At 48.9% G+C, this 25,563-nt stretch overlaps 2 protein-coding genes across 6 annotated transcripts in view; one reads left to right on the top strand and one right to left on the bottom strand.

Moving 5' to 3' along the window:
• Positions 1 to 20,428, top strand: part of FRMPD1 (FERM and PDZ domain containing 1) — a 33,675-nt gene extending 13,247 nt beyond the window's left edge. For 3 of the 5 annotated variants that reach the window (XM_085212526.1, XM_085212527.1, XM_085212525.1), the window contains 11 exons: positions 1,184 to 1,291; positions 5,029 to 5,124; positions 7,779 to 7,904; positions 8,958 to 9,077; positions 9,343 to 9,479; positions 11,183 to 11,309; positions 11,690 to 11,785; positions 12,220 to 12,402; positions 12,803 to 12,950; positions 13,608 to 14,417; positions 15,663 to 20,428. In XM_085212526.1, coding sequence (XP_085068652.1) covers positions 1,184 to 1,291; positions 5,029 to 5,124; positions 7,779 to 7,904; positions 8,958 to 9,077; positions 9,343 to 9,479; positions 11,183 to 11,309; positions 11,690 to 11,785; positions 12,220 to 12,402; positions 12,803 to 12,950; positions 13,608 to 14,417; positions 15,663 to 17,950 — 4,239 coding nt within the window. In that variant the 3' untranslated portion in view covers positions 17,951 to 20,428. The remainder of the gene's footprint in view (positions 1 to 1,183; positions 1,292 to 5,028; positions 5,125 to 7,778; positions 7,905 to 8,957; positions 9,078 to 9,342; positions 9,480 to 11,182; positions 11,310 to 11,689; positions 11,786 to 12,219; positions 12,403 to 12,802; positions 12,951 to 13,607; positions 14,418 to 15,662) is intronic. The other 2 variants (XM_085212529.1, XM_085212528.1) reach the window with 2 other exon arrangements.
• Positions 20,389 to 25,262, bottom strand: TRMT10B (tRNA methyltransferase 10B). The gene is made up of 4 exons (XM_010726256.4): positions 25,184 to 25,262; positions 24,337 to 24,404; positions 21,147 to 21,270; positions 20,389 to 20,552 (listed from the first exon to the last, which is right to left on the bottom strand). The coding sequence occupies exons 1-4, from the start codon at positions 25,260 to 25,262 to the stop codon at positions 20,389 to 20,391; spliced, it is 435 nt and encodes a 144-aa protein (XP_010724558.1).
• Between the last annotated feature and the right edge of the window lie 301 nt (positions 25,263 to 25,563).

Below are 25,563 nucleotides of genomic sequence, written 5' to 3'. Positions count from 1 at the left end.
CCCAGGATGCATTAAGGCCAATGCTGACAGTGTGGACCAGCCACCCCCACCCACCCATGTTGCTCCTTGAAACCTCTTGATGTTCTCTCAAACCTCAAATGCGTTCTGTGTGCAGAAAAATCAGCTATCTCTTTTTTTTATTCTCTGGGCTCTACCTGGCTACTCATTATAGCCTGAGGATTTCCCCTTGTTTAGTTCAGCGAGTCTGGGATCGTGGTGAGCAAGGCAATGGCCTGTAACTTCCTCCCCTCATTTTTACTCCTCCAGATCTCTGAGGAGTCTGCTCTGTCTGAGCAAACAATCCTGCCTGTGCAGGCTGGCTTGTCCTCCCCTGCTCTCTTAAGACCTGGGATTCTGGTGTTGGTCCTGCTTTGGGAAGAAAAGCCAAATTTCAGTACAAAGCTTTGGTGCTGGTTGCCTGTTCCTATTGTATAAGCATCATCAGCAGAGATCTACTGCTAATGCAGTGTGTATGCCAGCATACATTTCAGTGTGTGTAAAAGCTGAGCTGCAAAGCAAGGACAAGATGATCAGAGAGCTGAAGCACCTCTGATCCTATGAAGAGCTGGGCTTGTCTAGCTTGGAGAAGAGAAGAGAAGGCTGCAGGGAGACCTCATTGTGGCCTTCCAGTACTTGAAGGGAGCGTATGGACAGGAGGGGGAATTGCTGTGTGAGAGTGATAGGTCAAGGGGGAATGGGAAGGTTTAGGTTGGATATTAGGAGGAAGTTTTTCCCCCAGAGGTGGTGAGGCACTGGAACAGGTTGCTCAAGGACGCTGTGGATGCCCCATCCCTGCAGGCATTCAAGGCCAGGCTGGATGTGGCTCTGGGCAGCCTGGGCTGCTGGTTGGTGACCTGCACACAGAAGGGGCGTTGAAACTCCATGATCATTATGGTGCTTTTCAACCTACGCCATTCTAGGATTCTATGATTCTATGACTTGTTGGACGGCTGTGTCTAGGCTTTGAAGGCAGTCACCGCCCTGATAGCTGAGAGTCCTGCAGCGAGCCTGGAAGGCATGGGAAGATTAGAGACTCCTACCATCACCTGCTCCTGTAGGTGTGAAGTAATGTGATGTGAGCAGCACTGGCATCAGCCCTGGTCATCAGCCTCCTCCTTGAGCCACTGGCTCTTCACATAGCTGCAACAGGCTGAGCTGCCAACAGAGTGCTGTTGTTTTTCAGGGTGGACCTAAGTCATCGTTTCTCACGGAGGAGAAGAGGGCAAGGCTGAAAACAAACCCTGTGAAAGTGCGTTTTGCAGAGGAAGTCTTGGTGAACGGACACGCACAGGTGAGTGGGGCACAGGTGCATTGTGTACTGGGAAGAAACAGGCAGTGCTTGGCTGGGCCAGTGCAGCTGGGAGCCACAGAGTGGCTGCACCCTCATTGTGCAGGGTTAGTCTGCCCTGGTATGCATCCCATCGTCTGGTCACAGCTGGGTTCGTGGGTGATGGGGGGAGGTGCCGGCATCTCCGTAGGGGTTTGCTTACTTTGGCGGACGAAAAGCTGGTGCGAGTACTGCTTCTGCCTTTTTGGCACCATGTGAACTTTCTGCCCAACTTTCTGGCAAATCCTGACCCTACCGATACTTGGTGAATCCTACCATCGATACCTGTTATTTTTCTGCCAAAGAATCTGGATCGTCTCTCCTGGCCTTCAGTAGTTCTCTGATACCGTTCGCTTCAGAGCGTCTGGTGCAGGTGACTTCACTTTGCAGTTACATTTGGCATGATGTGTTCTCAAGCTGGAGTGACAGCTCACTGTTTCCTGGGCCGCTCGGAGAGCTTCTGCACAGCATTCATGGCTGCTTCTGTGATAGACCACCTGTAAGAGGCTGAGACAGTCTGTTCTGATGTGAAAGAAGACCGTGGCTCACTGAGAATATGCTGCAAATTTATCACTGGGTTTCTAGGGCTGGTAACAAACGAGCTGGGTAGCTGCGAGTCTACAAAAGGACGAGCAGTGAGAATACTTGTAGCTGATCCTGAAGTAGGAACAGCTCTTAAATTTGTGTCACTGAGTTCAGTGATGGAGATGAAATGTGCCTCATCCTTACCCCTACGGGTTGGTGCTGTTCAGATGATAAAATTGGATCAGATCTACTTATATATGCTTTTAACTTCGCAGTGGTGATGAACCAGTCACCAGCCCCTTTTCTTTCCTCTAGGCTCTCCCATCTCTGGTCGCAGAGAGCTAACCTGACCCAACTCAGGCAGAGCTGTCTCTGTGGCAAGCATTTCTTTGCTTTCCTCTTCTCCAGTTGCATCAGGGCTGAGGGATATTATGAGGCTATTGAACAAGCACAGTACAAATGTTCTGGTACTTGCATGTCCTGACTACAGGCATGTCAGGACCCTTTCTCCTTTGCTGGCCTGCTCTTGGGAGCAGGAGAAAATTTATTGCCTCTTTCTGGAAAAGCAATATTCACCATAGACAACAGCTGCTCTGTTTGTGTGACTCAGAACCACCCTCCTTTTGAACGAGAGCTGTATTAAGGCAAGCAAAAAAGACATTACAGTCCTGAAAAAAATCTGCAGAGACTCCTGTTTCATTAAGTGATCTTAATGGAGCATTGCTAAATGATCTCTGTGACAATTGGAAGGAGCCCAAGGCTGCCTTTTGCAGCTGAAACCTGAAACCCCGGTTTGGGAACATAAATTGTTGATGAGGCTCAGTGCTACTCAGCCTCTTCTTTCTGCTGTGAACTCAGTACATGTTTCCATATAGCTGAACGATACGTAAGAGCAGGGTCCCCTGGGATCATGAGGTCAGCATCGATGTATTACTAGAAGGGCCTGTTTGTAACCCGGAGTAAATCAACCACATACCAGACAAAACAGGACTGGGATGCAGGCTTAAGTGATAGCAGAAGCTTTCAGAATGAATTCAGAGGGGTCTATCAGAGCCTGCACAAAAGGAGAAAAACCTCACCTGGATATCCTGGCCACTTGGTTGGAAGTGACTGTAAGGTGTTGATACTTCATCTGAATATGAGACTTTCTGCCTAGATGTGAAGTTCTGCTGTATGCTGGCTGTGCGATGTTCATCAGACAACACGTGGAGCTACCAGCAAATGCGTGCGTTGGGTGCAAATGAGCATCACTTCTCTGAAAATGACAAAGAACCCAAAAGCTATCAAAGCCTTGGTGTCTTTGTGCTTTTTATCATGGAGTTAGAGCTTGTGCTCAGCAGCAGTGGCAGCCTTCACTCATTTGTCATGGTAGTACTGTCAGAAGCTTGAACCTCACAGGACGGAAAGGAAGAGCAAGGAACAAATCACAGAAGTGTCTTTATGTTCTTTCTTAAGTGCTTCCGGGGCACACGGACGGTATCAAGAGCAACCAAAGTTGTGAGATTTATAAGGTGTTGCAAAGCAAATGAAACACAGGAGAGATAATCCTAAAAATGCTGTTCTCAGCCTTGAGACTGTCGTGACAGGCAGATAAACTGTTCTAAGATTGGAGAAACGTACTGATTCAAGAAGATAAGAAAGATGTGCTGCTGATTGGCAAGTCCAAGGGTGAAGGAGTAAGCCTTTTCAGTGCCGTAGAATAACTAGGCCAAGGTTGAAAGCAAGAACAAAGGTGCAGATGACCTCTCCTAAGGGAAAAATGTGGAGGTCTGAAGGCTGCAGCTCCAGACAGCCCCAGAAAGATGGTGTCTTTCTCAAAGCACCCAAGGGAGATGCCTTTGCTGTGGGAGCCACTGTCTTGTCTAACACATTTAAGAGATATTTCCAGAATCTCTGGTGACACCTCCTCCTGTTTGGGAAGTCGCAGTGATGCATCTCAGGGGGATGCTCAGTACCGCTGTGTGTTAATTGAATCCTACAGCCTTCTCCTGCCACGGAAGTTGTATTTGTGGTAGGGTTTGAGTAGCTCTGGAGTTGGAGGCATGGCTGCTGCCAGTGGGGAGGGGTCACGTGGGGGCCTCAGCACGGCCTGCTGCTGGTAATGGGAAGATGTATTTTCTGCAAGCCACAGCGGATATATCTGAACCGTGTATAGCTGTTGAACTAGATGGAATTTTATCGTAAAGGTATTTGTTTTGCTCTTTTTCTCTTGCTCTATCCCAGGAGCATAATGAGGGAATAAAGCTTGGTGCTATAAAAGAAGGCTGCAAAAGCAGAGCAAGATTTATTTTAATTTGACAGGCTTGAGGAGTCGGCCCGTGCGAATCTCATCAAGTTCCAAACGGCCAAAGGCAAAGTGCAGCCCCCATGGTCTGGGGCATTCACCAGAACAGACTGGGTGATGAATGCAACTCTATGGAGAAGCGGGTGTGGATGTTGATAGGTGAAAAATTACATATGCAGTGGCAATGTTTGCTGCAGCCCAGAAGGACTGTAGTGTCCTGGACTATAGAAAGTGAAGCATGGTCAGCAAGTTGAGGAAGGTGATTCTCCTTTACGTGGCTCTCGTGAGACCCTGTCTGGAGAATTCAGTGAAGCTCTGAGGCTCCCGGGAAAAGAAGAATATAGACTTCCTAGTGCAGGTCCACAAGAGGGCCACAAAAGTGATCAGAGGGCTGGATCAGCCCTGCTATGAAGAAAGGTTTGAGAGAGTTATGGTTGTTCAGCATGGAGAAGAAAAGTTTCTGAGGAGACCTGATAGAACCCTTTCCCTACTTAGTGGGGTTCTAAAAGAAAGATGGAGAGAGACTTTTTACCAGAGCTCCAATGGTTTTTAACTAAAAGAAGGTGGATTTAGGTTAGCATAAAGAAGAAATTTTCTACTGTGAAGGTGGTGAGACACTGAACAGGTTGCCCAGAGAAGTTGTGGATCAGCATCCACAACTGGAAGCGTTCAAGGCCAGTTCGAAAGGAGCTCTGGGCAAGCAGATCTAGAGGAAGACATCACTGCTTACTGCAGGGAGGCTGGAGCTAGATGAACTTTAAACGTCTCTTTCAACTCCTACCATTCTGTGCTTATGTGATTTATATCAGGATGTGCTGCGTCAGGCAGAGCAGCCTGGTGCCAAGAGGCTGATGCCCATGGATTAATTAGTGCTGTTTCTTCTGTTCCACAGGGGAATTCTCTTCTTTGCATGCCAAATGTTCTCAAGGTATACTTGGAAAATGGGCAGACAAAAGCTTTCAGGTTTGAGACCAGCACTACTGTGAAGGTAATGATGCTTGATGTCTTTGTTCTCCCACCTCTATTCAATTCAGTTGCAACGATGCATGTAGTGTAACTTACAACCTCTTGGTTGCATTGGCCAGCTGGTGCCAATTGGATTCCTGGCTGCTGATGATCAAGGTGGATTTTCTTTGCCATTCCTAAAGCGGAAGCATTACTTTGATTCTCAGTTTTCTTCTTCGTAACTGATTTTCAAATAACTTGTAGGAGCTCGGCTGTGAGACCACTACAACTTTGTGAAGTGTGATTAAAGTTGGGTGTCTTAGCTTCAACTGGGACAGAATTGTTTTCTTCAGAGTATCTGGTACGATACTATGTTTTGGTTTTAGGAGAAAAGCTATGTTGATGACACAGCAGTATGTATAGTTGCTGCTAAGCCGTGTTGTACGGAATCAAGGCCGTTCTCAGCAAAGGGCTGGCGGAGGGTGGCCCAAGAGGCTGGGAGGGAAGAGAATCAAGACAGCTGACTTAAGCTGGCAAAAGGGTTGTTCTGTAACGTGATATAATGTGGAAGGAGTTTTGAAGGGGGTAGGAGTTTTCATCTTGTGCTCTTCCACTGCTCGGGGGGCTGGCTGGGCATTGGTTGGGGGTGGTGAGCAATTGCTTATGCATCACTTACTATATACATTCATATTCTACTTCTTTTTTTTTTCTTTTTTTTTAATTCTGTCCCCTATCCTGCTGGAAATGGGGGGAGTGAGTGAACAACTGTGTGGTGATTAGCAATCTAATCAGTTAAACCACAACACTGGGCAGGAGGACAGCTTGCTTGGAAGACTGACCAATCAGCATCTGTCCACGCAAACTTTGCTTTCCTAGGAAACGACTTGGCCAAATACATGGGAGAAGGTTGTTTAATATAGCACTGATGATGTGCATACCTGAAAGAGAGAGCAAGTCTCCTGACTTGCACATGGAGAGCTGAGACCAGGTTTAAGTATCGTGTGAACTCAGAAAAGTGCTATTGGGTGTTGTTATTTAAAGTTCCTGTCCATATTCCAGCCTCATTTCTGCACTGGTGGAAACATCTTCCCTGCACAAACATGAAAAGCGACGACTTCCTTCAGATTAAAAAGTAGTTGTGCTCGGAAGCCTCGCAGACAAGTTGATAATAATTCTCTTAAAAATACGAGATGCTGGTTGCTAGATCCATTAATACAACACTTTCCATAACTCCCATGCTTAGAGTAAGGCCTACAAACTATGTTTTTCTGGGCTGTTTTTACTGGGGTTCATGGGCTTTGCTTGTGCATGTTGATGGTAGCCCATAATTTGTTTAAATGGAACATAATGTTGTGCAGTCGTACAGCTGCTGAGGAAAAGATATTTAATAAACAGACATTCTGGAATCAGACTGAAAGAATACACAAGGGCAAAGGAAGGAATTTGTATTTGTAGTGCAATGAAGAGTTTATTGAAAAAGAGAAGGTTTCTTTTCTGCTTCATCCAGACGTCACAGAACTGTTGTGATTTCCCATGCAATAAAGCCCCAATTCTGAAATTCCTTTTATCAGCCCCCCCAAAAAGAAATAATAAAATAAAGCAAGCTAAGGAAGGTGCTAAGGAAGGAAGGATGAGTTGAGAGGAGGGATGTGAATTGCCCATCTCTGAGGAACTTTCTTGTAAAAGATAGATTAATTCCTCATGTTTGGCTTACCTCTAACCTGGAACAAACTTTTCTCTACAAGAACTGAGTGGAAAACCCTCATTGCCACCTTCTCAGAAACATTCAAATTTGTGAAATGCTTTCTGAGATAGACGCTTCCCAGAGTTCCAATGCTACTTGAGATAAGAGACGAGTTAGATGTTTATGCTTACCCCAAGAGGAGTGTGCAAGTTATGGGAGTTCTTTTCCAATCTGTGCACAGTAAAGCCATCTGTAATGTTTTCTATTTGCCAAAGATACACACAGTCATTTCCACAATGCTTGGTGTAGCAAAAGAATTCTCTGCCGAACCGAAACAACACATCAAATTTGCTATGAGTTTTACGAACGATGGTGGTCTCTGTTTCTTGGGCTGTGCTGGGGAAAATGTTTTTTCACCAAGTCTTTGCACTTTCTTTGAAAAGTGTTGGGGAGTTTTAGAAAGCTGGAATATCTCACAGCAGATACGTGGATTGAAGGTGACAAAGTGCTCCAGACTGTGGGGCAAAAGCTTTGGACATGAGGCAGCCTAGGCCATAGAACTCTAGGAAATGCATGTGATGCTTGTCGCACCTTGCAACTTTGCATCTTGCAGCACTTTTGTCACAGCAAGCTGCAGTTTCTCTCCCTTGTCCTTCTGCCCTACAAAAAAAAAGTCGATCATCCTCCGGTTCTCTGCACTTTTATGCTTCCCCTGCAGTTCCTTTGGCTCCCTTTGTTGCTCACTGGCTGGCAGCAGTGGATGTGGGTATCTCTGAATGCTGTCCTGCCTGGCTGACAGAATCCCTTATTACTTGGCTGCCCTGCTGGGATAACACGGCTGGTAACCACCCGGCTTGCAGAAAGGCTTGGCTTTGGCTGCTTCCCTTTCAGTGCTGTCCCACGCGGCTTCCCGAGGCTGGCCAGAACTGTCTGCACTCAGACAGCATTCATGCCATCTACAGCAACTGTGTTTAACTTCTGTTTGACCTTTGTTGTGTGCTTTCCCTCCCCAGGACATTGTTCTCACCTTGAAGGAGAAGCTCTCCATCCGGAGCATCGCGCACTTTGCCCTTACCCTGGAGGAGCAGTACAACGCAGCAAAGATCCATCTGCTGCATGAGGAGGAGCTCATTGAGCAGGTGTGGAGAGCCCTGCACGGCCCCGCAGCCGTGTGGGCAGCCAGCACCAGTGAGCTGTGGCTGGGGAGGTGCAGAGGGGCCGTGCTCTGCACGGGTCACGAGGAGTGGGCTTGGATATCGTCAGAGGTGCTTGCCTCCTCTGTCTGTGTGAATGCAAGCCCCCCGAGGAGCAGCACTTTCAGCAGCACCTCCGTCCCTGTAGAGAACCCTCAGGGCAGTACTTGTGGGCTGATACAGCTCAGAGCGTGTAGAGCAACTGTGAGACAAGTGTGGTTTTTACCACCTGTCAGAGGGGCCCACCGACACTCAGGACAGAGACTGTCTTAAAATAACTGCTAGTTGTAAGATTTAACTCAGCCGTACACCAGGTTTGATTAAATTCCTAATAAACATTCGTGTTCTACAAACAGAAGGGTAGCTCTGTTATTAGTTCTGGGCTAACCTAATTTAGGAGAACGTGGCTGCTTGGAAGCCAAGACCACAGCCGTGATGCTGTGCTGGCTGATGATCCGCTGTGATGCAGAGGCTAGAAAGCTAGCATCATCCCCTTGAGCATGTGTGTCAGACTGTGTAGGTTCTGTTGAGGAGCCTGTACTGGATTTGCTCAGAATAAAATACGGTAATGTACAGTCCAGGGGCCTTAACGCTCTATTAACATAATGATTAGGATCCAAGTGCCTGCTCTGTGCTGCTGTATCTTAAGACTGAACTTAGAAGCAGAGAAATTTGCCTCTTCCTTCGTGGTTACATGTCCTTGAAGCCTCTGTCATGGGTGTGCTACAAGCATATGAGATTAATAGATGCGAATTAAGTTGTGCTGTCAGATGACTTTGAGGCTACCACGAGGGGCAGAGAAAAACAGAAGAAGAATCAAAGATAGAAATACAGACACTATCAACATCTCCTGGTATTTGCTATGGACAGCAGCTAATCCGCAGCCTTCCATCTGCCAGTGGCTTTGAGTATTTCTTTGAGCTCATGCTGGATGCTGAGCGCTGTATTTATGGAAGGACTCCAGCAGTTCTTGTGGCTGACGATATTTGTCCATTGCAGGTTGTCCAGAAAAGAGAATCCCATGACTGCCGATGCCTCTTCAGAATTTGCTTTGTCCCAAAGGACCCCTTAGACCTGCTGCAGGAAGACCCGGTTGCCTTTGAATATCTCTACCTGCAGGTGAAATGGAGGCGTTCCATAACTCAGGAGTAATAATTATTTTTCTATCCGGTGTACTTCCAGCCTATTTAGTTACATGAGTACGAAACGTAGAGCATAAGCATTTGGGTTGAACTTGTATCAAATTCCTAAATCAACTTGGGTTTTTAACAGAATGAGATTGAAATGAGTTGGGTGATTCCCTCTGCTTGGCCCACTGCAGTCATACCAAAGGTCTTATTCTGGCTTCTTAATCTTTATGCTAACTCAGCTCTGTTTGTTTCAGAGCTGCAGTGATGTGCTGCAGGAGAGGTTTGCTGTGGAAATGAAATGCAGTATGGCATTACGTCTGGCTGCTCTGCAGATACAGGAACGGATCTATGCTTGTGCCCAGCCACAGAAAATCTCTCTGAAATACATTGAGTAAGTTCCAGATTTTCTCTGTTATTTTGTGACCAAGCCTGGCAGATGTAGGCAGTTAATAGCAGCCCTGTTTTTGCCCAGTGCTTGGTTCTGGGCAGGAGTCCATCTCTGACCCAAAGAGACCTTGGTCTGTTGGTTTTGCTAGTTGTTTTAAGGCAAGGTAACTGCATGAGCCTCCCTGTCTTTAACCTGCTGAGCTGCTTGGGTAATATGGACAGTGCGACATGTTAGGCATGGCCCTAACAGAGGAGGTTTCTAGTCTGCAGCTGCAACGGGGACAGAAAATTGCAAATCTCATGTATAGTTTTGCTTACCAAGGCTGCTTCTGCCAATACAAAGATCTGCATGCAGTCGTTTAGAGAGGGAATAATCACCGAGTTTGCACAGCTGTACCCTACATCCATTCACCTACCAGGAACTCGTCAGAAATGCCCAATTCCAGTCTTCATGCGAAGTAATGGGATCTGAAAAACAACACAGAGAAAATGTTTCACAAGCCTCAGGTGTGTTGAGCTGCCTTTTGGAGTTGTTAGGTTGCTATGAAAGCCCTACTTTAAGAATTTTCATGGCTTTTCATTCAGAAATGGGCATTTGTGCTGTAACTGCTCCACAGAGCCTCCACCAGCCGATGCAACACCACTAATTCCATGTGTACAGCCAGGGACACCCAGCCACATGTAGTCAGAGCAGTGCAGACAAGCAAGTCTGGATAAGTGCAGCATTCTTAGCTCCTAGTATTTAACACCTCAGCTGAATAAACTCTTCAGCAAAACGTATGTGCCATATTTTTGGGTCCAAGGGTCCAACCACAGATGTTGAAATGTAATAATCTTGTAACCAAAATGAAGTGAGTGCAAAACCAGAATTTTCATCCTCTCCATGTCAAAGACAGGCAGGACTTCTATGCAGACTGAGATTGTCTGTATAACAGTGGAAAACAGGGCATTCTACATGAGGGCATGCTCCTCCAGTCCCATCTCCTCATGTGCTCGCAGCTGCACAAAGGAGTGAATTCAAGTGAGGCAGTCATGTTGCGTGATCCTTTCTGACACATCTCAGCATCCTAATGCTGCAAGCACCCTGAGCCTTTGTCCTTCCTTGCTGCTGCCCTCCAGCATGCCCCTTGTAGCTGTGGGACAGCACAACTGGGTCTTCCTCAGCTCCCCTTCCCCGTGCCGGTGGGACCTCACCAAGAGTGCTGCATTCAGATGTGGAGTCCTCAGTACAGGAGAGATGTGGAGCTGTTGGAGCACGTCCAGAGGAGCGCCACAAAAATGTTCCCAGGGATGGAAAGCCTCTCCTACAAGGACAGGCTGAGAGCTGGGGCTGTGCAGCATGGAGAAGAGGAGGCTCTGGGAGACCTGAGAGCAGCCTGTCCGTATCTGAAGGGAAGCTGTAAGAAAGAAGGGGACAGACTTTTTACCAGGGCCAGCTGTGGTAGAAAAAAGGGGAATGGTTTCACACTAAAAGAGGGCAGATTTAGACTGGGTATAAGGATGATGAAGGTTTTTACGCTAAGGGTGGTGAGGCCGATGCACAGGCTGCCCAGGGAGGTGGTGGATGTCCCATCCCTGCAGACATTCAGGCTCTGGGCAACACGACCCAGCTGTAGGTGACGTTGCTCACTGCAGAGGAGTTTGACTAAATGACCTTTAAAGGTGCCTTCCTGCTCCAAGAGTTCTGTGATTCCATCTTTCTGGCAGGAGGGATTGGGGAATTGAAAACTTCATCTCACCGACTTTGCTTCGAAACATGAGAGGAAAGGATATAAAGAAAGCCATCAGCTACCACATGAAGCGGAACCAGGTCCTACTGGACCCTCGGCAGAAGGTAGTGTGCGTCGCCTGGTTCCAGGTGCCTCCTGGGATGACAACTGCGTTTCTCAGCACCAAAGAGGGCATGTCTTTCCTCTTTGGGTCTCCTAGTGTGTGACCACTGCTTTTTTTCTTTTTCTTCCGTAAGCTCCTTTGCAGCACACACACTCTGATTTCCCTGCGTCGTGTATTCTGATGTGGGTTGCTTGTACAGTTGCCAGGTGGTAATAGTGGTAATGTAGTATTGTCCTGTTCGGATCTGTAGCACACGCAAAGCAAGCTAGATGCATTGGTCAGATACTGAATCCTGTATGAAAAGAGCATTGTCTAGCTTACAGTCTACCTTTATTCTTCTGTCATGTTTCTAAATAATATTTCTTCTCTTGCAAAATGAAGCATATGCTTGCACCCGTCCAAGTGCGCCTGAACTACTTGCAAATACTGGGAGACCTGAAGATGTACAATGGGAAGATCTTCAATGCCACCCTGATGGTACGATGCTGTTAATCCTTGTGGCTGAGGTTTGACATACTGTCTGTGCATCACTCATGCAGTGTGCTTGGGCAGTAAATTGAAGGACAGGGCACCAGAAACAGTTTTAACCCTTTTCCTTCACATCTGAACTGTTACGAGGCTCTGTCTTAATCACAGCAAACCTTGTCCAAAGCAGAAAATCCCAACTATTTTTCTGAATTGATTGTTGATATAAGACTAGCACAGATGTTCTGGCTGGGGGGTTCTTGGTTTCTTGCCAGTCCCAGTACTGATCCATAACGAGTGGTGAACCACCAGCTGTTTGGGTGTGTAGCAAAAGATGGACCTTGCTGATCGATTGCGCTAATGCTATTTTTACACACCTTGCCCAGTGCAGGAAAATGGGTTCCTGCTTTGGTTCCATCTTAATGTTTGACCTTTCTCCCTTGCAGCTACAGGACAGGGAATCGTACGTTGCCTTGCTGGTGGGTGCCAACCACGGGGTGAGCCAGATAGTCAACAGTAAACTCAGCATCATAACCAGTCTGGCAGAGTTCACAAACATCAGCAGGCTGGAGCTTACAGAAGAGTCAGAGAAAGTGAGCACGGTGAAAATCTACCTGCAGGACCTGAAGGTGGGTGTTGCTTTCATATCAGCCAGCACATGGCAGAGGAAAAGGGCAGACTGTCTTTTTTCTTTTTTTTTTAATAATCTGACATTTAGCTGATGGTATCATTAGTACAAGAGGCTTAGAACAGACTCAGAAGAGAACGTTCTTAGGAAGAATACAAAATGACTGAAGAAAAGCAATTATTTTTGCTGTGCTTTATCAGTGACTTACCAAACAAACAAGATGCAACTAAAAACGATTTATTTCTGTGTTCTTCGTATGGAAACAGAGTGCTGTGCAGCTGTGGCAGTACGAGGGAGAAAAAGTGTCTTTTTAGTGTGTGGCAAATGGTGGTGAAAGCCACGTTTGTTCTAAGATTGTGTCTGCTTTCTGTCTCTCCCTCCCTTCCTTCCCCCCAAAAAAGCTGCTGACTCTGCTGCTGGAATCAAACAGTGCGAAAGATCTTGTCTGCCTCATCGTTGGCTATTACAGACTGCTTGTGGATGCCAATGTCTCCATATTTACCTGGGGAGAGAAAAGAGAGCAACTACACCGTGTCTCAGCCGAAGAAGGTTAATTTGCCAAAGAATGGGGAGCAAGTGGGTGGATCATCCAGTGGAAGCAGTGTCATTCCTTCCTGGGAACGGTGTCATGGTAGCCTGGGAATGCTCGGTGACATCTGCAGAGAGCTGAGTGTCAGCCTCTGTGCCAGCACTGCCAGCTCCCCATTAAACCCAGCTGTGTTAGGCTGCGGCAGAGCGGCAGTAACCGACAGCTCTTCCCCAGAAGGAGAGGCCAAGTGCCTGTCAGCGAAATGGCAGATGTGTTTCTGGGCACTTGTGCTCTTTCACCAAACTCCTGAGCAACCTCCACTGCGCTCTGGCCAGGAGATGGGCAATCTGTTCGCAGTGCTGTCCTGTCCCTTGTCAGGATAGCTCTGGTCCCGTAGGGGTTGCAGACAGTCATCAGACAGCAAGTTAGCTGGCTGCTTTTCTGCAGCTCCCTTGGTACTGCCCTGCAGTAAAACCAGACAGCGCAGGCGGGCAGGCAGAGCCAGGCCTCCGCTCACAGGTTATGGCCCTGCAGGTCAGATTGCATCTTTACGTGGTTTGGCTGATGAGCAAGCGTGGGCTCTGAATCACTGCTGTGTGGCCAAGTTTGTAACCCTTTTCTGACCGCTCCTCTGTGCCACCACACAGCACAGGCTGACAGATGTGTTTAAATCACAGGGTACGAATCTCGAACCTGCAGTGATTCTGAAGACTCCTGGGAGATGGATTCCTCCTCAGAGCGCTGCGTGGGCAAACCTGCAGCATGCAGCAGCACCCATCCTGCCAGCGAGGAGAAGCTTGGAGAGCCTCAGAGCCTGGAAAAGGGCAGCACAGAGCCCCAGGCTGGAGAGAATCACCAACGCAATGGGGGTGACAATGCCACAGACAGCATATCTGAGGCTTCTGATTCAGCCAACACTGAGAGCCGGGGCTTTAAGACGAGTGGCTCAAGTGACTCAATGGATGCACTGGAAGAAGATGAGTTGGAAACTTGCTCTTCCTCCAGGCCAGGGTTTCTCCACTTCTGCACACCCACCGTGCATGAGATGAACAGCTTGGACAAGAACCTCTTCCCCATTTGTGCTGCAGGAGGCTCTGGCAGAGCAGAAGCCAAAGACTTCTGTGTCTTGCAGGAACCAGAAGCAGAGAAGCAAGGGTGTAAGCGCAGCCCCTCTGAGCAGAAAGGAGTGGACACTGATGTGTCAGTGTTGGGGACCAAGCTGTCTGAGAGAAACTCCACGGACTATTACAGCCTGTGCTGCAGCATTTCCCCTGCAGGCAGCGTGGAGAGGAGCAGCATCAGTCACAGCCATGACAGAAGTCCTTCGAAAGACGAGTCTGCCCAGAAAGAGGTACCCTGTGGAGCAGAGCAGATGGCAGAAGCAAGTGATCTCATTCTGGAGCCACCCCTGGGCTTTGGTGACACCAGCTCTGAGGAGGAGTTCTATGATGCTGCCGACAAACTCAGCCCCCCCTACTCCTCGGCAGGTAAACTCTCACCCACCCGCTGTCCTCTCCCTCTGTCCTCCTGGGCTGGGGTGATGCCTGCCTGCCACGTCAGCCTGTTGGTAAAGATCGTCTTCCAGCTGTTCATCCTATTCGTGGGTTTTCCCAAGGTTTTTGCGGGACCTTTGAACATCTGTTCTCCAGAAGCTGCTCTTTCTCAAGTATACTTCGCAAAGCTGTCAGTGAGCGTGCATACAGGGGTCAGAGCAGCAGCACTGCAGGCAGATTTGTCATCACCTCCAAGCACTGGATCCAAGAAAAATGATTTTCAAATGAGTTTTGCGTCCTGGAAAGTCTCCAGGTTTCTGCAGGAGTTCCAGACTAGGAAGCTATGTCACTGCCTGATCTGGAAGCCGACATGCCGCATGACTAAGTTCTGTGCAGCCTTCTACATAGGCTGTCTTTGGTTTTGAAGAGGGTAATGCATCCCAGAGTCAGAGTGCAGGAGAGATATGTGCCCTTGAACAGGCAGGTGCCTTGATGACAGGTCCTTCTGCTGCCAGGCTCTGCCTTCACTCCCTCCTTCCAGCTGTGGGACATCTTATTGCTCCATGCACCCCAGAGATCAAAAATAATGTAGGGGTATAAGGCACGTAATATGGGTTGCTCCCTAATAGTTGTTTTTTCTCATAAAAGTTAGTAATCCCACTTCTGAATTAACCACCTCTATCAGTGTTAAATGAATTTCAGAATTTGTTTTGTGTAGTTGTAACCATGTTGGCCTTCGAATTCATGGATGGTGACAATATGGCGTTCAGGCACAAAACTGCATCCTCTGGATATTTTTATGATCTACATATCCAGGCTGGGAATTTCTGATAACATTTCTATTCAATCTGCCCCTGTACACAGTAGTTTTTCTACCGTGTTGCTTGTGTCACCAAACTTAACTAGAGAATTGCAGCTGTATCTGCAGTCAGATCAAGTCACTCCGGCAAAATCAAAGGGAAAGATTATCCAGCTCCCTTTGTAGCTAATCCTGGACTTCAGTATTTGCAGCCATGAGTCAAAACTCTGTGGTTTTTGGTTTTTTTTTGACACAACTCATTCCAAGTTGGTACATGACCATAAAAGACACTTTCCTTTGGCACTTGGGAGGCAGGCTCTGCTGCCAAATGCTCCTGTCTGCAACTGTAGGACTTAAGAGCTTTTTGGCGCCTGGGAGAGATGTACATGTACTCTGCTGCCTGGGGCCATTTCCTGACTTACATGTTCTTTCCTTGCCAGCAGGCTGCCAGACAGCATCCCAGGAGAGTACAGAAGATAACTGCATCCTAAAGAAACCAAGATGTTACAGCTTGGGAGAAAACTCGGTATCAAGGCAGGCATCAGGAGAGAAGTATGGAGAGGAGAATCAGCTGATATATTCCAAGAGCCTGAGGAAGAGGAGATCTTTTCTGAAAACCAATTACACCTCACAGGTCACTTTCCCATTGGCTGTTCCAGCCTCTCTGCAGAGCTGCTGCTCCTGGCCACCCACCCCACCGCTCCCTGCTCAGCCCTCAGATCCACCTTCTTTGGAGAAGGATGCAGAAGTGGGAACATCTGCCCCCCAGGCCCAGGGAGACACTGCTGGCAAAAACTCGTCCTCCAGTGTGATGGAAATGGAGCCTGACACCATGGAAACAAAGTCAGTGACTGATTTGGTGGTTTCTTCCATTTCAGCTGTTTGCTTGCAAGGTGACCAGAGGGAGGAGAGTGCAGATGTTGCTGCAGACGTGGATAAACTCTGTTCTGCACATGCTGCAAACCCCACTTCCTTGTTCCGAGAGGAAGCCGTGCACCTTCCCCAGGAACAAAGCAGTGCTATCCAGGAGAGCCCCACAGTGAAGTGGCCAAGTGACGAGAGCTGTGCGACCACCAAAGACCAGCTGGCTCAGGCAGCACTGGAAGGGGAGCGTGATGTGATGGAGCCCAAGCACGACGCTGGCAATGTCCCCCTGTTCCAGGGCCAAGAGATGGCCTGCCCTGCTGATGAATGCACTCTGCCACCTTCGTCTTGTAGTGCTTTTCCCCACGGGGTGGCCAAGGAGCAGGATCTGCTTCCCACAGCTTGGAGGCAAGTGGCATGTGAGGAGCCTGTCCTGGTTCCATGTGGTGAAGAAGGAAAAGCTAATCTCAATGGCTGTGCTGAGAGCAGGAGTGACAGTGCCTTGTCACAGGCAAAAAGCAGACAAGCAATAAGCAAGGAGGCCTTAGAGAAAGTGCACAATAAAAATCATGTGAGTTTTCCAGATGCAAGGCAGCTGTTAGCAAATGGCAGCAACAGTTCGGGGGTTATAGCTCACCTCTCCTGGCTCTCATTTCAGGTGAGGTCAGACGTAATATCGCCCAACCCATCTCAGAAGAGAGGGCACGACCCTCTAGAGGACTCTCAGAGGACCACTGTGTGCGTGGAGGATGACACTGTCAGAAAGGAGATGCAGACATCATCAGCTACATTACCTCTTGAGAAAGAATCGGAAAGCAAGCATGGGATGGTTGAAGGGGAGCCCAGAAAAGGCACAGAAGATGTGGCTCATGAGCATTCTTGGCCTGTTCAGGCTCCTTTTCTTAGAGAACAGTCTGCCACAGTGGGGAAAGACACTCTCCAAACCAGAGAGCTTTCCATCTCCTCAGACCCAATTCCCTTGGGCTCACTGGGGAAAACAGAAGGAGACTATGGGGATTCAAATCACTCCTTCCTCTGCTTTAATCACCAAAAAGATGAGCAGGCTGCTGCCAGGCCCATCCTGACCAGGTCTACGGGATTTTCTGTGATGAAGAAGACCTCGGCACAACTTGGGACGGACAAGTGCAGCTGTCAGCTGTCCTATGTCAGCTGTTTCCATAGGCCCAATGAAGACAGAAAGCAGGAAACCACCATTCCCATGTGCAGCATGTTTCTGCAGCCTGTTACTACTCCACCATCCACCAGCTCTGGTCTTCCTGGGACCCCTGTGGATACTTACCCCATTGCCATTGCTTGGGACAGAGCGCTGGGCCCTGAAGTCCAAGCCCTCAGCCAACTGAAGGACCAAGCATGGATGAGCCCTGCAGATTTCCCGGGCTTCCTAGCCTACACTACAGAGCTCCAGGAAGTTGTGGGGAACCTCTCTGGGAACAAAGCAACCCACCTGCAAGACCGATGTGCAGAGCAAGGTGCCGAGAGCAAAGATGCCCTTGGCTCGGCCTCTCAAGTCCTGCTGTCCAGCTGCAAGGAGCTTCTGAAAACAGAGCGTCCGCTCGAAGAGCTGCAGGAGGTGTTGAGGGTGACGTTTGACCACCTTGTTCAGCTGGCAGTGGCCTGCTTCCAGGTGACGCATTGCCAGCTATGCAGGCAGAGGCAGCAGGAGCTCAGGGCTGCGCTCGTGGATGTGGTGGGCAGCTACCACCAGCTAGTGCAGGCTGTTCACCAGCAGCTTTGCAGTCAAGGCTGCCCAGACCTGGGTGCTGCGCTCCTGACACGCCAGCACACAGCCCTTACTGCTGCCATGTTTTGCCTCCTGCAGCAGTTCAGGGTCCCCCCGTTGTGACGGGGCGGTTGGCGAGTGCGGAGGAGCCTCCCCACGCTTCATTCGTGTATCACTAGGCTCCCCCCACACGGGACGTTTAACCCCCACAGCCCAGCAAATGGTCATGAAAGGACACCTCCACCACCAACAGCTGCCTAGTTCAGGGGTGGCCGTGGGACAGAGCATGTGTCCCCCCAGCCTAGCTTCATCTAGTGATGTGTACACAAGCTCTGCATAATGTGCAAACTCACAGAGCGCTTCATAGCTTATCTATGTAGCCTGGGATTTGTCCTTCAGCTCCCCAGCACCTTGCAGATAGCCAGTCGGATAAGTGTTGTCCTAGCCTCCTCTGTCACCTGTGGAGCACACATCCCAGGCAGAGAGGTGACCAAGCGAGCTCTGAAGGAGAGTGAGATCAGAGTCCAGTCTGGCCCACCAAAGAGAGCTGTGCTATTCTGTCTATCCTCTGTGGTTGACCTGTGATGGAAACCACTTTGGGAAAAAGAATTAATCTGCTTCCCCTTGCAAATATAGAGAAGGTTGTCCCAGGCTGGGGATGCAGCACCATATCCTGTCCTCCTGCTGTAGTTTCTGTGTGTCAGCCTTATCTATTAACAGTTGCTAATGCTGAAGAAAGTCCCTAATCAGCACCCTCTCCCAGTGCTAGCCTTGCCACAAAATAGCTACCTAGCCATCCCTGTCTTCCAAAAAAGGGGATAAGTCTTGAAGACAGAAGTGCCAACTTTGCAGCTGTTGACATAACCCATTATGCCAGCCTCCCTTGAAGGAATGCCACTTTTCCTGACCTTCTCATCAGTAGCTGCACAAAGTGCTAGGTATCCCTAGCTAGATATGAGCTATTAGCCCTTAAAGCTATCCTAACTGAGCACCTCTAGTGAATGTGTGCTTCCCAGTGCTGGAGACACATCCTCAGTAATCTGGTGGTAAAGAGGGTTGCAGTAGGTCCCTGACTGCTGGTGTCTGACCCAGGGACTTGTTTGGGAAGGGTGATGCTTGCAGCAGGTCAGTCCCTGCAGCTGTGTGCTTGGGATGGAGGGATCTGCCCAAGCAGCAGGCAGCTTCCCAGCCTCCTTGTTCCAGGCTCTGGTAAAGAATGCTCCCCACATGCAGCAGTGAAAGATGGAGGCAGCTGAGGAGGGGTGGGGGGCTGTGGTGGTGTGCTGGATGGATGCTCCAGCAGCACTAAGGGACCCCAAACCAGGGAGATCGTAGAATCACGAACAGCTTGAGTTGGAGGGGATCTTAAAGCCACTCAGTTGTAATCCCCTGCTGTGGGCTGAGGCTGTGCAGCATCCTGTCCAGCCTGACCCCACCACCTGGGATGGGGCATCACAGCTGCTCTGCCTAACCATGGGCAGCCTGCTGTCCTGGCTGCAAAGGCCAAAGTGCTTTCAGCCACATGGCAAGGTAGGTGAGTAGTTCACCCAAGTAGGATTTCCTGACACTTCATCACTGGCTGGTGGTTTCAGCTAGTATATGGTGTTGCCCTGCAAATTCAGGGGCTGAATCAGGAAGTTACAATCTTACACTGAAGCAAAAATGCTGCCCTTGCTGTCTCGGCAGAGCTGCAGTGACATCTAACTACCTACTAATAGCTGAAGCAACAGGCACCTGCAAACACAACTGCAGCCTCTATGGGGATGAACCACCTTCTGAAAGTATGTCTCATGAATACCAAATTCCTCGTGGTGTCGAAGGCCCTTGGTGTGAAGGGGAGATGAAGATGGAAGCAAAAGTGACTGGAATTTACCTGCAAAGCCCTCTAAGTCCTTCTTGGACAGTCACTGATAGTGGGTTTGGCTTTTCTGTGTACTTGCAGAGTTTTTTAACTGACAGTGGCTGAAGTAACATTATCTTATATGCATCAGAAGTGTTCTCTGCTCAGGCCATAGTGTGTCAGTATGTGACAATGGACAAGACATTAGCTGCTGTAAGGAGGCAATAGAAATTTAAATACTTTATTTTAGATAGATTGTGACCAGCATGCACAGGATTCACTACAGGCTTCAGCAGCACAGCAAGACACCAAGTCTTCAATACAAGTAGGAAGAAAATATGATGTGGTGTACCTGGGCATTGTTTCTCTATTAATTTTGGATCGTTCCCATCCTATGCTCAGTTACAGTCAGTTAGAACAGTACTGCCCTTTTCCATGGGAAGGACTGTTATTAACTGCTGTGCTCTACAATTCTTCTTATTTAATCCTGTTTAAAAAAAAAAAAATCCTACCAACTCTGTTGATCTCAGGGCTCAGCTGGCTTCTGTTTTCTGTTCAGAGTGCAGAGTCATTTCCAGCGCTGTGCTGCTGAGGCAGAATCCGTCACTTTTGCCAAGGTCCATACGTAAGTAAATTTAGGCAGAGCTGTTTTCTCTGCACACATTCACACTGGTGCCTCTGCTTGAAATATGCAGTTTGCTACTCTTGCTTGCACAGCTCCTTAACTTTCAGGAAATAAAGAGTTTTCTTGCGTGTTGTCATGCTGAGGTATTTTCACTGATTTCTCTCCATCTGGAAGCACGTAGCCTTTTCCAGAAGAAACTCCAGCTTTCAAAGCATCTGGCCAACTTTGGGTTTTGTAGTAAGTCGATAAGACATCAAAGACTGTTGGGAACAAAAAGATGTACCGTGCTCTCATACTGTAACAAAGACAAGCTGTAATACATCCTCCCTGGCTGGGAAGCATCAGGCGCTGCCAGAGGAAGGTAGCGTGGAGCTTTTGCTACCTTTAATTTTAAATCTCATGAACAAATACGTGAAGTAGCTTATCTGAGAGAAGATAGTGTGTTTTAATGATGACTCTGGGAAGCTGACTAGGGAAAGCAGAGGCTTTATCAACCAAGCAAGCTGCCTTCAGTTGCCCTGCTGGGTGCTGTGCCTTGCTTTGATTCAGATTGACACAGGCCTGTCTTCCCTTGCCTGGAACCTTAAGCGACTTCTAGTAACAGACACTCCTTGCACTGTTAGTTATTCTGTGCAATGCTGGAGTGGTGTAGCCCTGCTCCTCTCAGAAAAGGCCAGTACAGAAAAACAAGACTTTTAACACGGCAGTAGCAGGCACAAGGCCTCATAAAACAAATGCCTGCTATCACAGTTTCCCCCACTACTCATTATCATGCTTCCATTACTGATGACTCTTCAGGATGTCATAGCCTCAGAGCCACCTGGGCAGCAGGCAGACACAGCTCAGCCCCTCACCTTGATTAATTGCCAGCGTCTCTGAGTAGTAGTTCTTGGTGTTCATGGATTTTACCATATACTCACGAATTGGGAGGCGGGCTGTTTGCAAGGACTGCTCTTGTGCCCTTTGCAGGGTCAGGTTCTGCAAAGGAAGCAAGAGCAAGTTACACAACATGCACATCACAGAATCATAGAATCACCAAGGCTGGAAAAGACCTCCAAAATCATCCAGTCCAACAGTCCACCTATCACCAGTATTTCCCACTAACCCATGTCCCTCACTCACTCTAAACACTTCTTGAATACTTCCAGGGACGGTGACTCCAGCACCATCCTGGGCAGCTCATTCCAGTGCCGAGTGCTCTCCTGGAGAATTATTTCCTAATGTCTAAACTGAACCTCCCCTGGTGCAACTTCAAGCCATCACCTCTCATCACTAGTTACACGGGAATAGAGGCCAACTGCCATCTCACCACAACCTCCCTCCAGGAAGCTGTAGAGTGTGAAAAGATCTCCCCTGAGCCTACTCTTCTCCTGACTGAACAATCCAGCCCCCTCAGCTGCTCCCTATAAGACCCCTACAGCTCCATTGCCATTCTCTGGACACGCTCCAGGGCCTCAATGTCTTTCCTGCAGTGAGGGGCCCAACACTGAGCACAGGGCTAAGTACAGGGCGATGATCACCTCCTGCTCCTGCTGGCTGCACTACTTCTAGTACAAGCCAGGATGCCATTGGCCTTCTTGACCACCTGGGCACGCTGCTGGGTCATGTTCAGCTGAATGCCATCTAAAGTTGCCAGATCATTCCCTTCCGTGCAGCTTGCCAGCCACTTTGCCCCAAGTCCATAGCACTGCCTGGGCTTGTTGTGGCCAAAGCACAGGTCCTGGGGTTTGGTCTTGTTAAACTTCATCCCACTGGCCTCAGCCCAGTGATCCATCCTGTCCAAATCCCTCTGGAGGGCCTTCCTACCCCCAGGCAGATCAACACTTCCTTGCTGCTGGGTGTTACCTGCAAACGTACCGAGGATGAACTCAATGCCCTCATCCTAGCCATCGCTAAAGGTACTGGACAGGCCCCAGTACCAACCCCCTGGGGAACACCACTGATGACAGGACACTGGATGGCACTCCATTCACCACCACTCTCTGGCCCAGCCCTACAGCCAGGTCCTTACCTAGCCAAGAGTGTACCTGTCCAAGCCACGGGCTGCCAGCTTCTGCAGGAGAATGCTCTGGGAGACAGTGACAAAGGCTTTGCTGTAGTCTATGCAGACCACGTCAACAACCTTCCCCGCACCCACCAGGCGGGCCACTTGATTGTAGAAGCACATCAGGTTGGTCAAGCAGGACCTGCCTTTCATGAGCCCATGCTGGCTGGGCCCGATCCCCCGGTTGTCCCTCACACTGTGTGATCTTCCTCAAGACAATCTGCTCCATAGCCTTCCCTGGCACCGAGGTCAGGCTAACAGGTCTGTAGTTCCCTGTATCCACCTTATGGCCCTTTCCATAGATGGGAGTCACATTGGCAAGCCTGCAATCCTCTGGGACCTCTCCAGCTGACCAGGAACACTGGCAGACGATGGAAAGTAGCTCAGCAATCACCTCCACCGGCTCCCTCAGCACCCCTGGGTGGATCCCATCTAGCCCCATGGCCTTGTGGCAGCCCAGGTGGAGCAGTAGGTCTCTCACTGTTTCCTCCTGGATTGTGGGGGTTTATTCTGCTCACCATCCAGGACTTCCAGGTCAGGGGGTAGAGTACCCCAAGGGCAATCGGCAGATGCAAAGGCACTGAGAACCTCAGCCTCTTCCTTATCCTCAGTGGTCACATTCCCCTCCGCATCCAGCAGAGGATGGAGATTCTCCTTAGTCCTCCTCTTACTGTTAACATACTTGCAAAGAAGATTTTCGTTCTCTTTTACCCCAATGGGCAAGTTGAGTTCAAACTGGGCTTCTGCCTTTCTGATTTTCTCCCTGCACATCCTAACAATTTCTCTGTACTCTCTCCAAGGTGCCCGTCCCTTCTTCCACAGAAGGAAGATTCTTTTTCTCCTGAAGCCTCAGGAAAAACTCCTTGTTCATCCACACTGGTCTTCCCTGCCAGCTCATCTCTCGGCACAGCATGACAGTGTGCTCCTTTAAAGACTTTGTCCTTGAGGAGCATTCAGCCTTCCTGGACCCCTCTATCCTCCAGGACTGAATCCAAGGAACTCTCCCTATAACACCCTGAACATTCAAAGTCTGCCCTCCAGAAGTCCAAGGTAGCAGTTCTGCTGTCCCCTCTCTTGGCTCCACCATCAATAACTCTACCATTTCATGGTCACCCTAACCTTAAACCTCCCTCTGTCCAAGACAGCTCCTGACCTCCACATCTCCCCACCAATCCTTCTCTGTTTCTGAATAGCAGGTCTAGTGGGGCACCTCCTCTGGTAGGCATTCTCACCAGCTGCAGAAGGAAGTTATCATCTCCCACACACTCTGGAAACTCCCAGACAGCTTCTTCCACGTTGTGTTGTATTCCTAGCATGTATCAGGGAAGGTGAAGTCCCCCACGAGAAAAAGGGCTCGCGACTGCGCAACTTCTGTCAGCTGTTTGCAGAACGCCTCAAGTGTCTTCATCCTGGTTAGGTGGTCTATAACAGACCCCCACCAGGATGTCTGCCTTGTTGGCCCTTCCCTTGATCCTTACCCACTGGGACTCAACCCTACCATCTCCAGCCCTGAGCTCAACAACATCAAAGAGCTCTGCAACATACAGAGCCACACCACTGCCCCCCATCCTTCCTTGCCTGTCCCTTCTGAAGAGCTTGCAGCCATTCACTGCAGCATTCCAGCTGTGGGAGTGATCTGACCCTGCTTCTGTAATGGCAACTAAGTCATAGTTTGCCTGCCACAGAATGGCCTCCAGCTCCTCCTGTCTGTTGCCCATGATGATGTGCTGGTGTAGATGCAAATCCATAGCATGCACATCACTTGTGGAACATGCAGCTGTGAGCCTGGAAACTGTACAAGGGTTGATTTCACCCAGACCTTTCTGGTCTCAGCCCGGTGCTGGAGCCAAGCAGAACCTTGGGGTTCTGTGGGAAAATGGATAGTGACACAACAGCAATGCTTCAAAGCAGCAACAGTGTGTGCTGCCACTGGGATGTCTCTGCTCTCAGTCAAGAGTGAAGCAGACCAGACCTCCAGGTTTCAACAGCTTCCAACCCACCTTATGTATACTTTCATCCACCAGGCCTCCGAGGACGTACACTTTTTTGGGATCAATATCTTCAAGGACTAGAAGAAGGTAAGCACATGCTCATCACTATGCAACAGTAAAATCATGCACTGCACCACTCTTCAGGAAAGGCCCATCTTACAGAAGGAAGCCCAAGCCACAGTCACCCTTCGCCCTGCCTGCAGGAAGCTGAGGCTTCTAACGCAGGAGCATCTGCCTGAATCTGCTGGCAGTGTGACAAGGGGAGAGCAGATATGGGCTAGAAGCAGAGTGCAGATGCAGCTCTAGAGGCAATGCACTGCTGCTTTCATCGTTGTTCTGGTGAGTGCAATCCTAACCTGCCCCACAGACACCTCTCCACTGCCAAGGTCACCTGTGGAAACCACCCCCCACCTCTGCCAGATCCTTATCAGAGCTTACCCTTAAACAGAGGATCTGGCCAGGTAAAAATGGAGAAAAAGGAGAAAGTCAATTACAGCAGCAAACAAACCGATAAAAGGAATGGCACAGACATCACATAATTCCAAAGAAAGATGCCCTTCGCACCACATACACAACTACCATCACATCTCCAATTCTCTGCCGGCAAGATAACAATCTGCAGGCATCTAAAGAGTTTTTGCATTGTGTTTGCTGCAGATGGATGCAGTCCTCACACAAAACCTCATTCCTTCCCAGAACAGACTGATGCAGGAGTACGCTGAGCACCAGGTCTAAGAGAAGCCTCCCAGGTATTGAGAGAAAGGGAATGATTGGAGCTGAACCATGTGATGCATGAGAAACTCTTAAAAATAAAGTCTAGAGGATCAATCTTTGTCTAGGCAAGTAAAACAATTACCGTTCTCAGAGTCAGGAGTGAGATAAACAATTGCATCCAAAGGGAACAGATCCAGGTAGCTTTCTTGAGTCGTATCCATCTGAAAAACACAACACAGTGAGAAAAGCCCGCGAGCCACAGTCCATCTGCCACCCTCCCCTGCCCAAACAGAAGCACTCCAGAACCAACAGCACTGCTTTGGGTGTTCAGTGCCTACAGATGAAGGCAGAATAGTGGAACTGCGATGCCTTTTTTTTTTTTTTTTTTTAATTGAGAATAAATAGCTTAAGAACCATTACATTCTCCCCTTGTGAAAATCTCTAGACGTGCTTTTAGGTAGTTACTGCTTATCTTTCTCCTTTTAAATGACACTGCAGTCAATACCCGAGGGACTCAGGAAC

Source organism: Meleagris gallopavo, chromosome Z (assembly GCF_905368555.1).
Source record: "Meleagris gallopavo chromosome Z, MGAL_WU_HG_1.1, whole genome shotgun sequence".
NCBI classification, from domain to species: Eukaryota; Metazoa; Chordata; class Aves; order Galliformes; family Phasianidae; genus Meleagris; species Meleagris gallopavo.
Note: the sequence above shows the minus strand (reverse complement) of the source record. Positions and strands in the feature narration are given on the sequence as shown.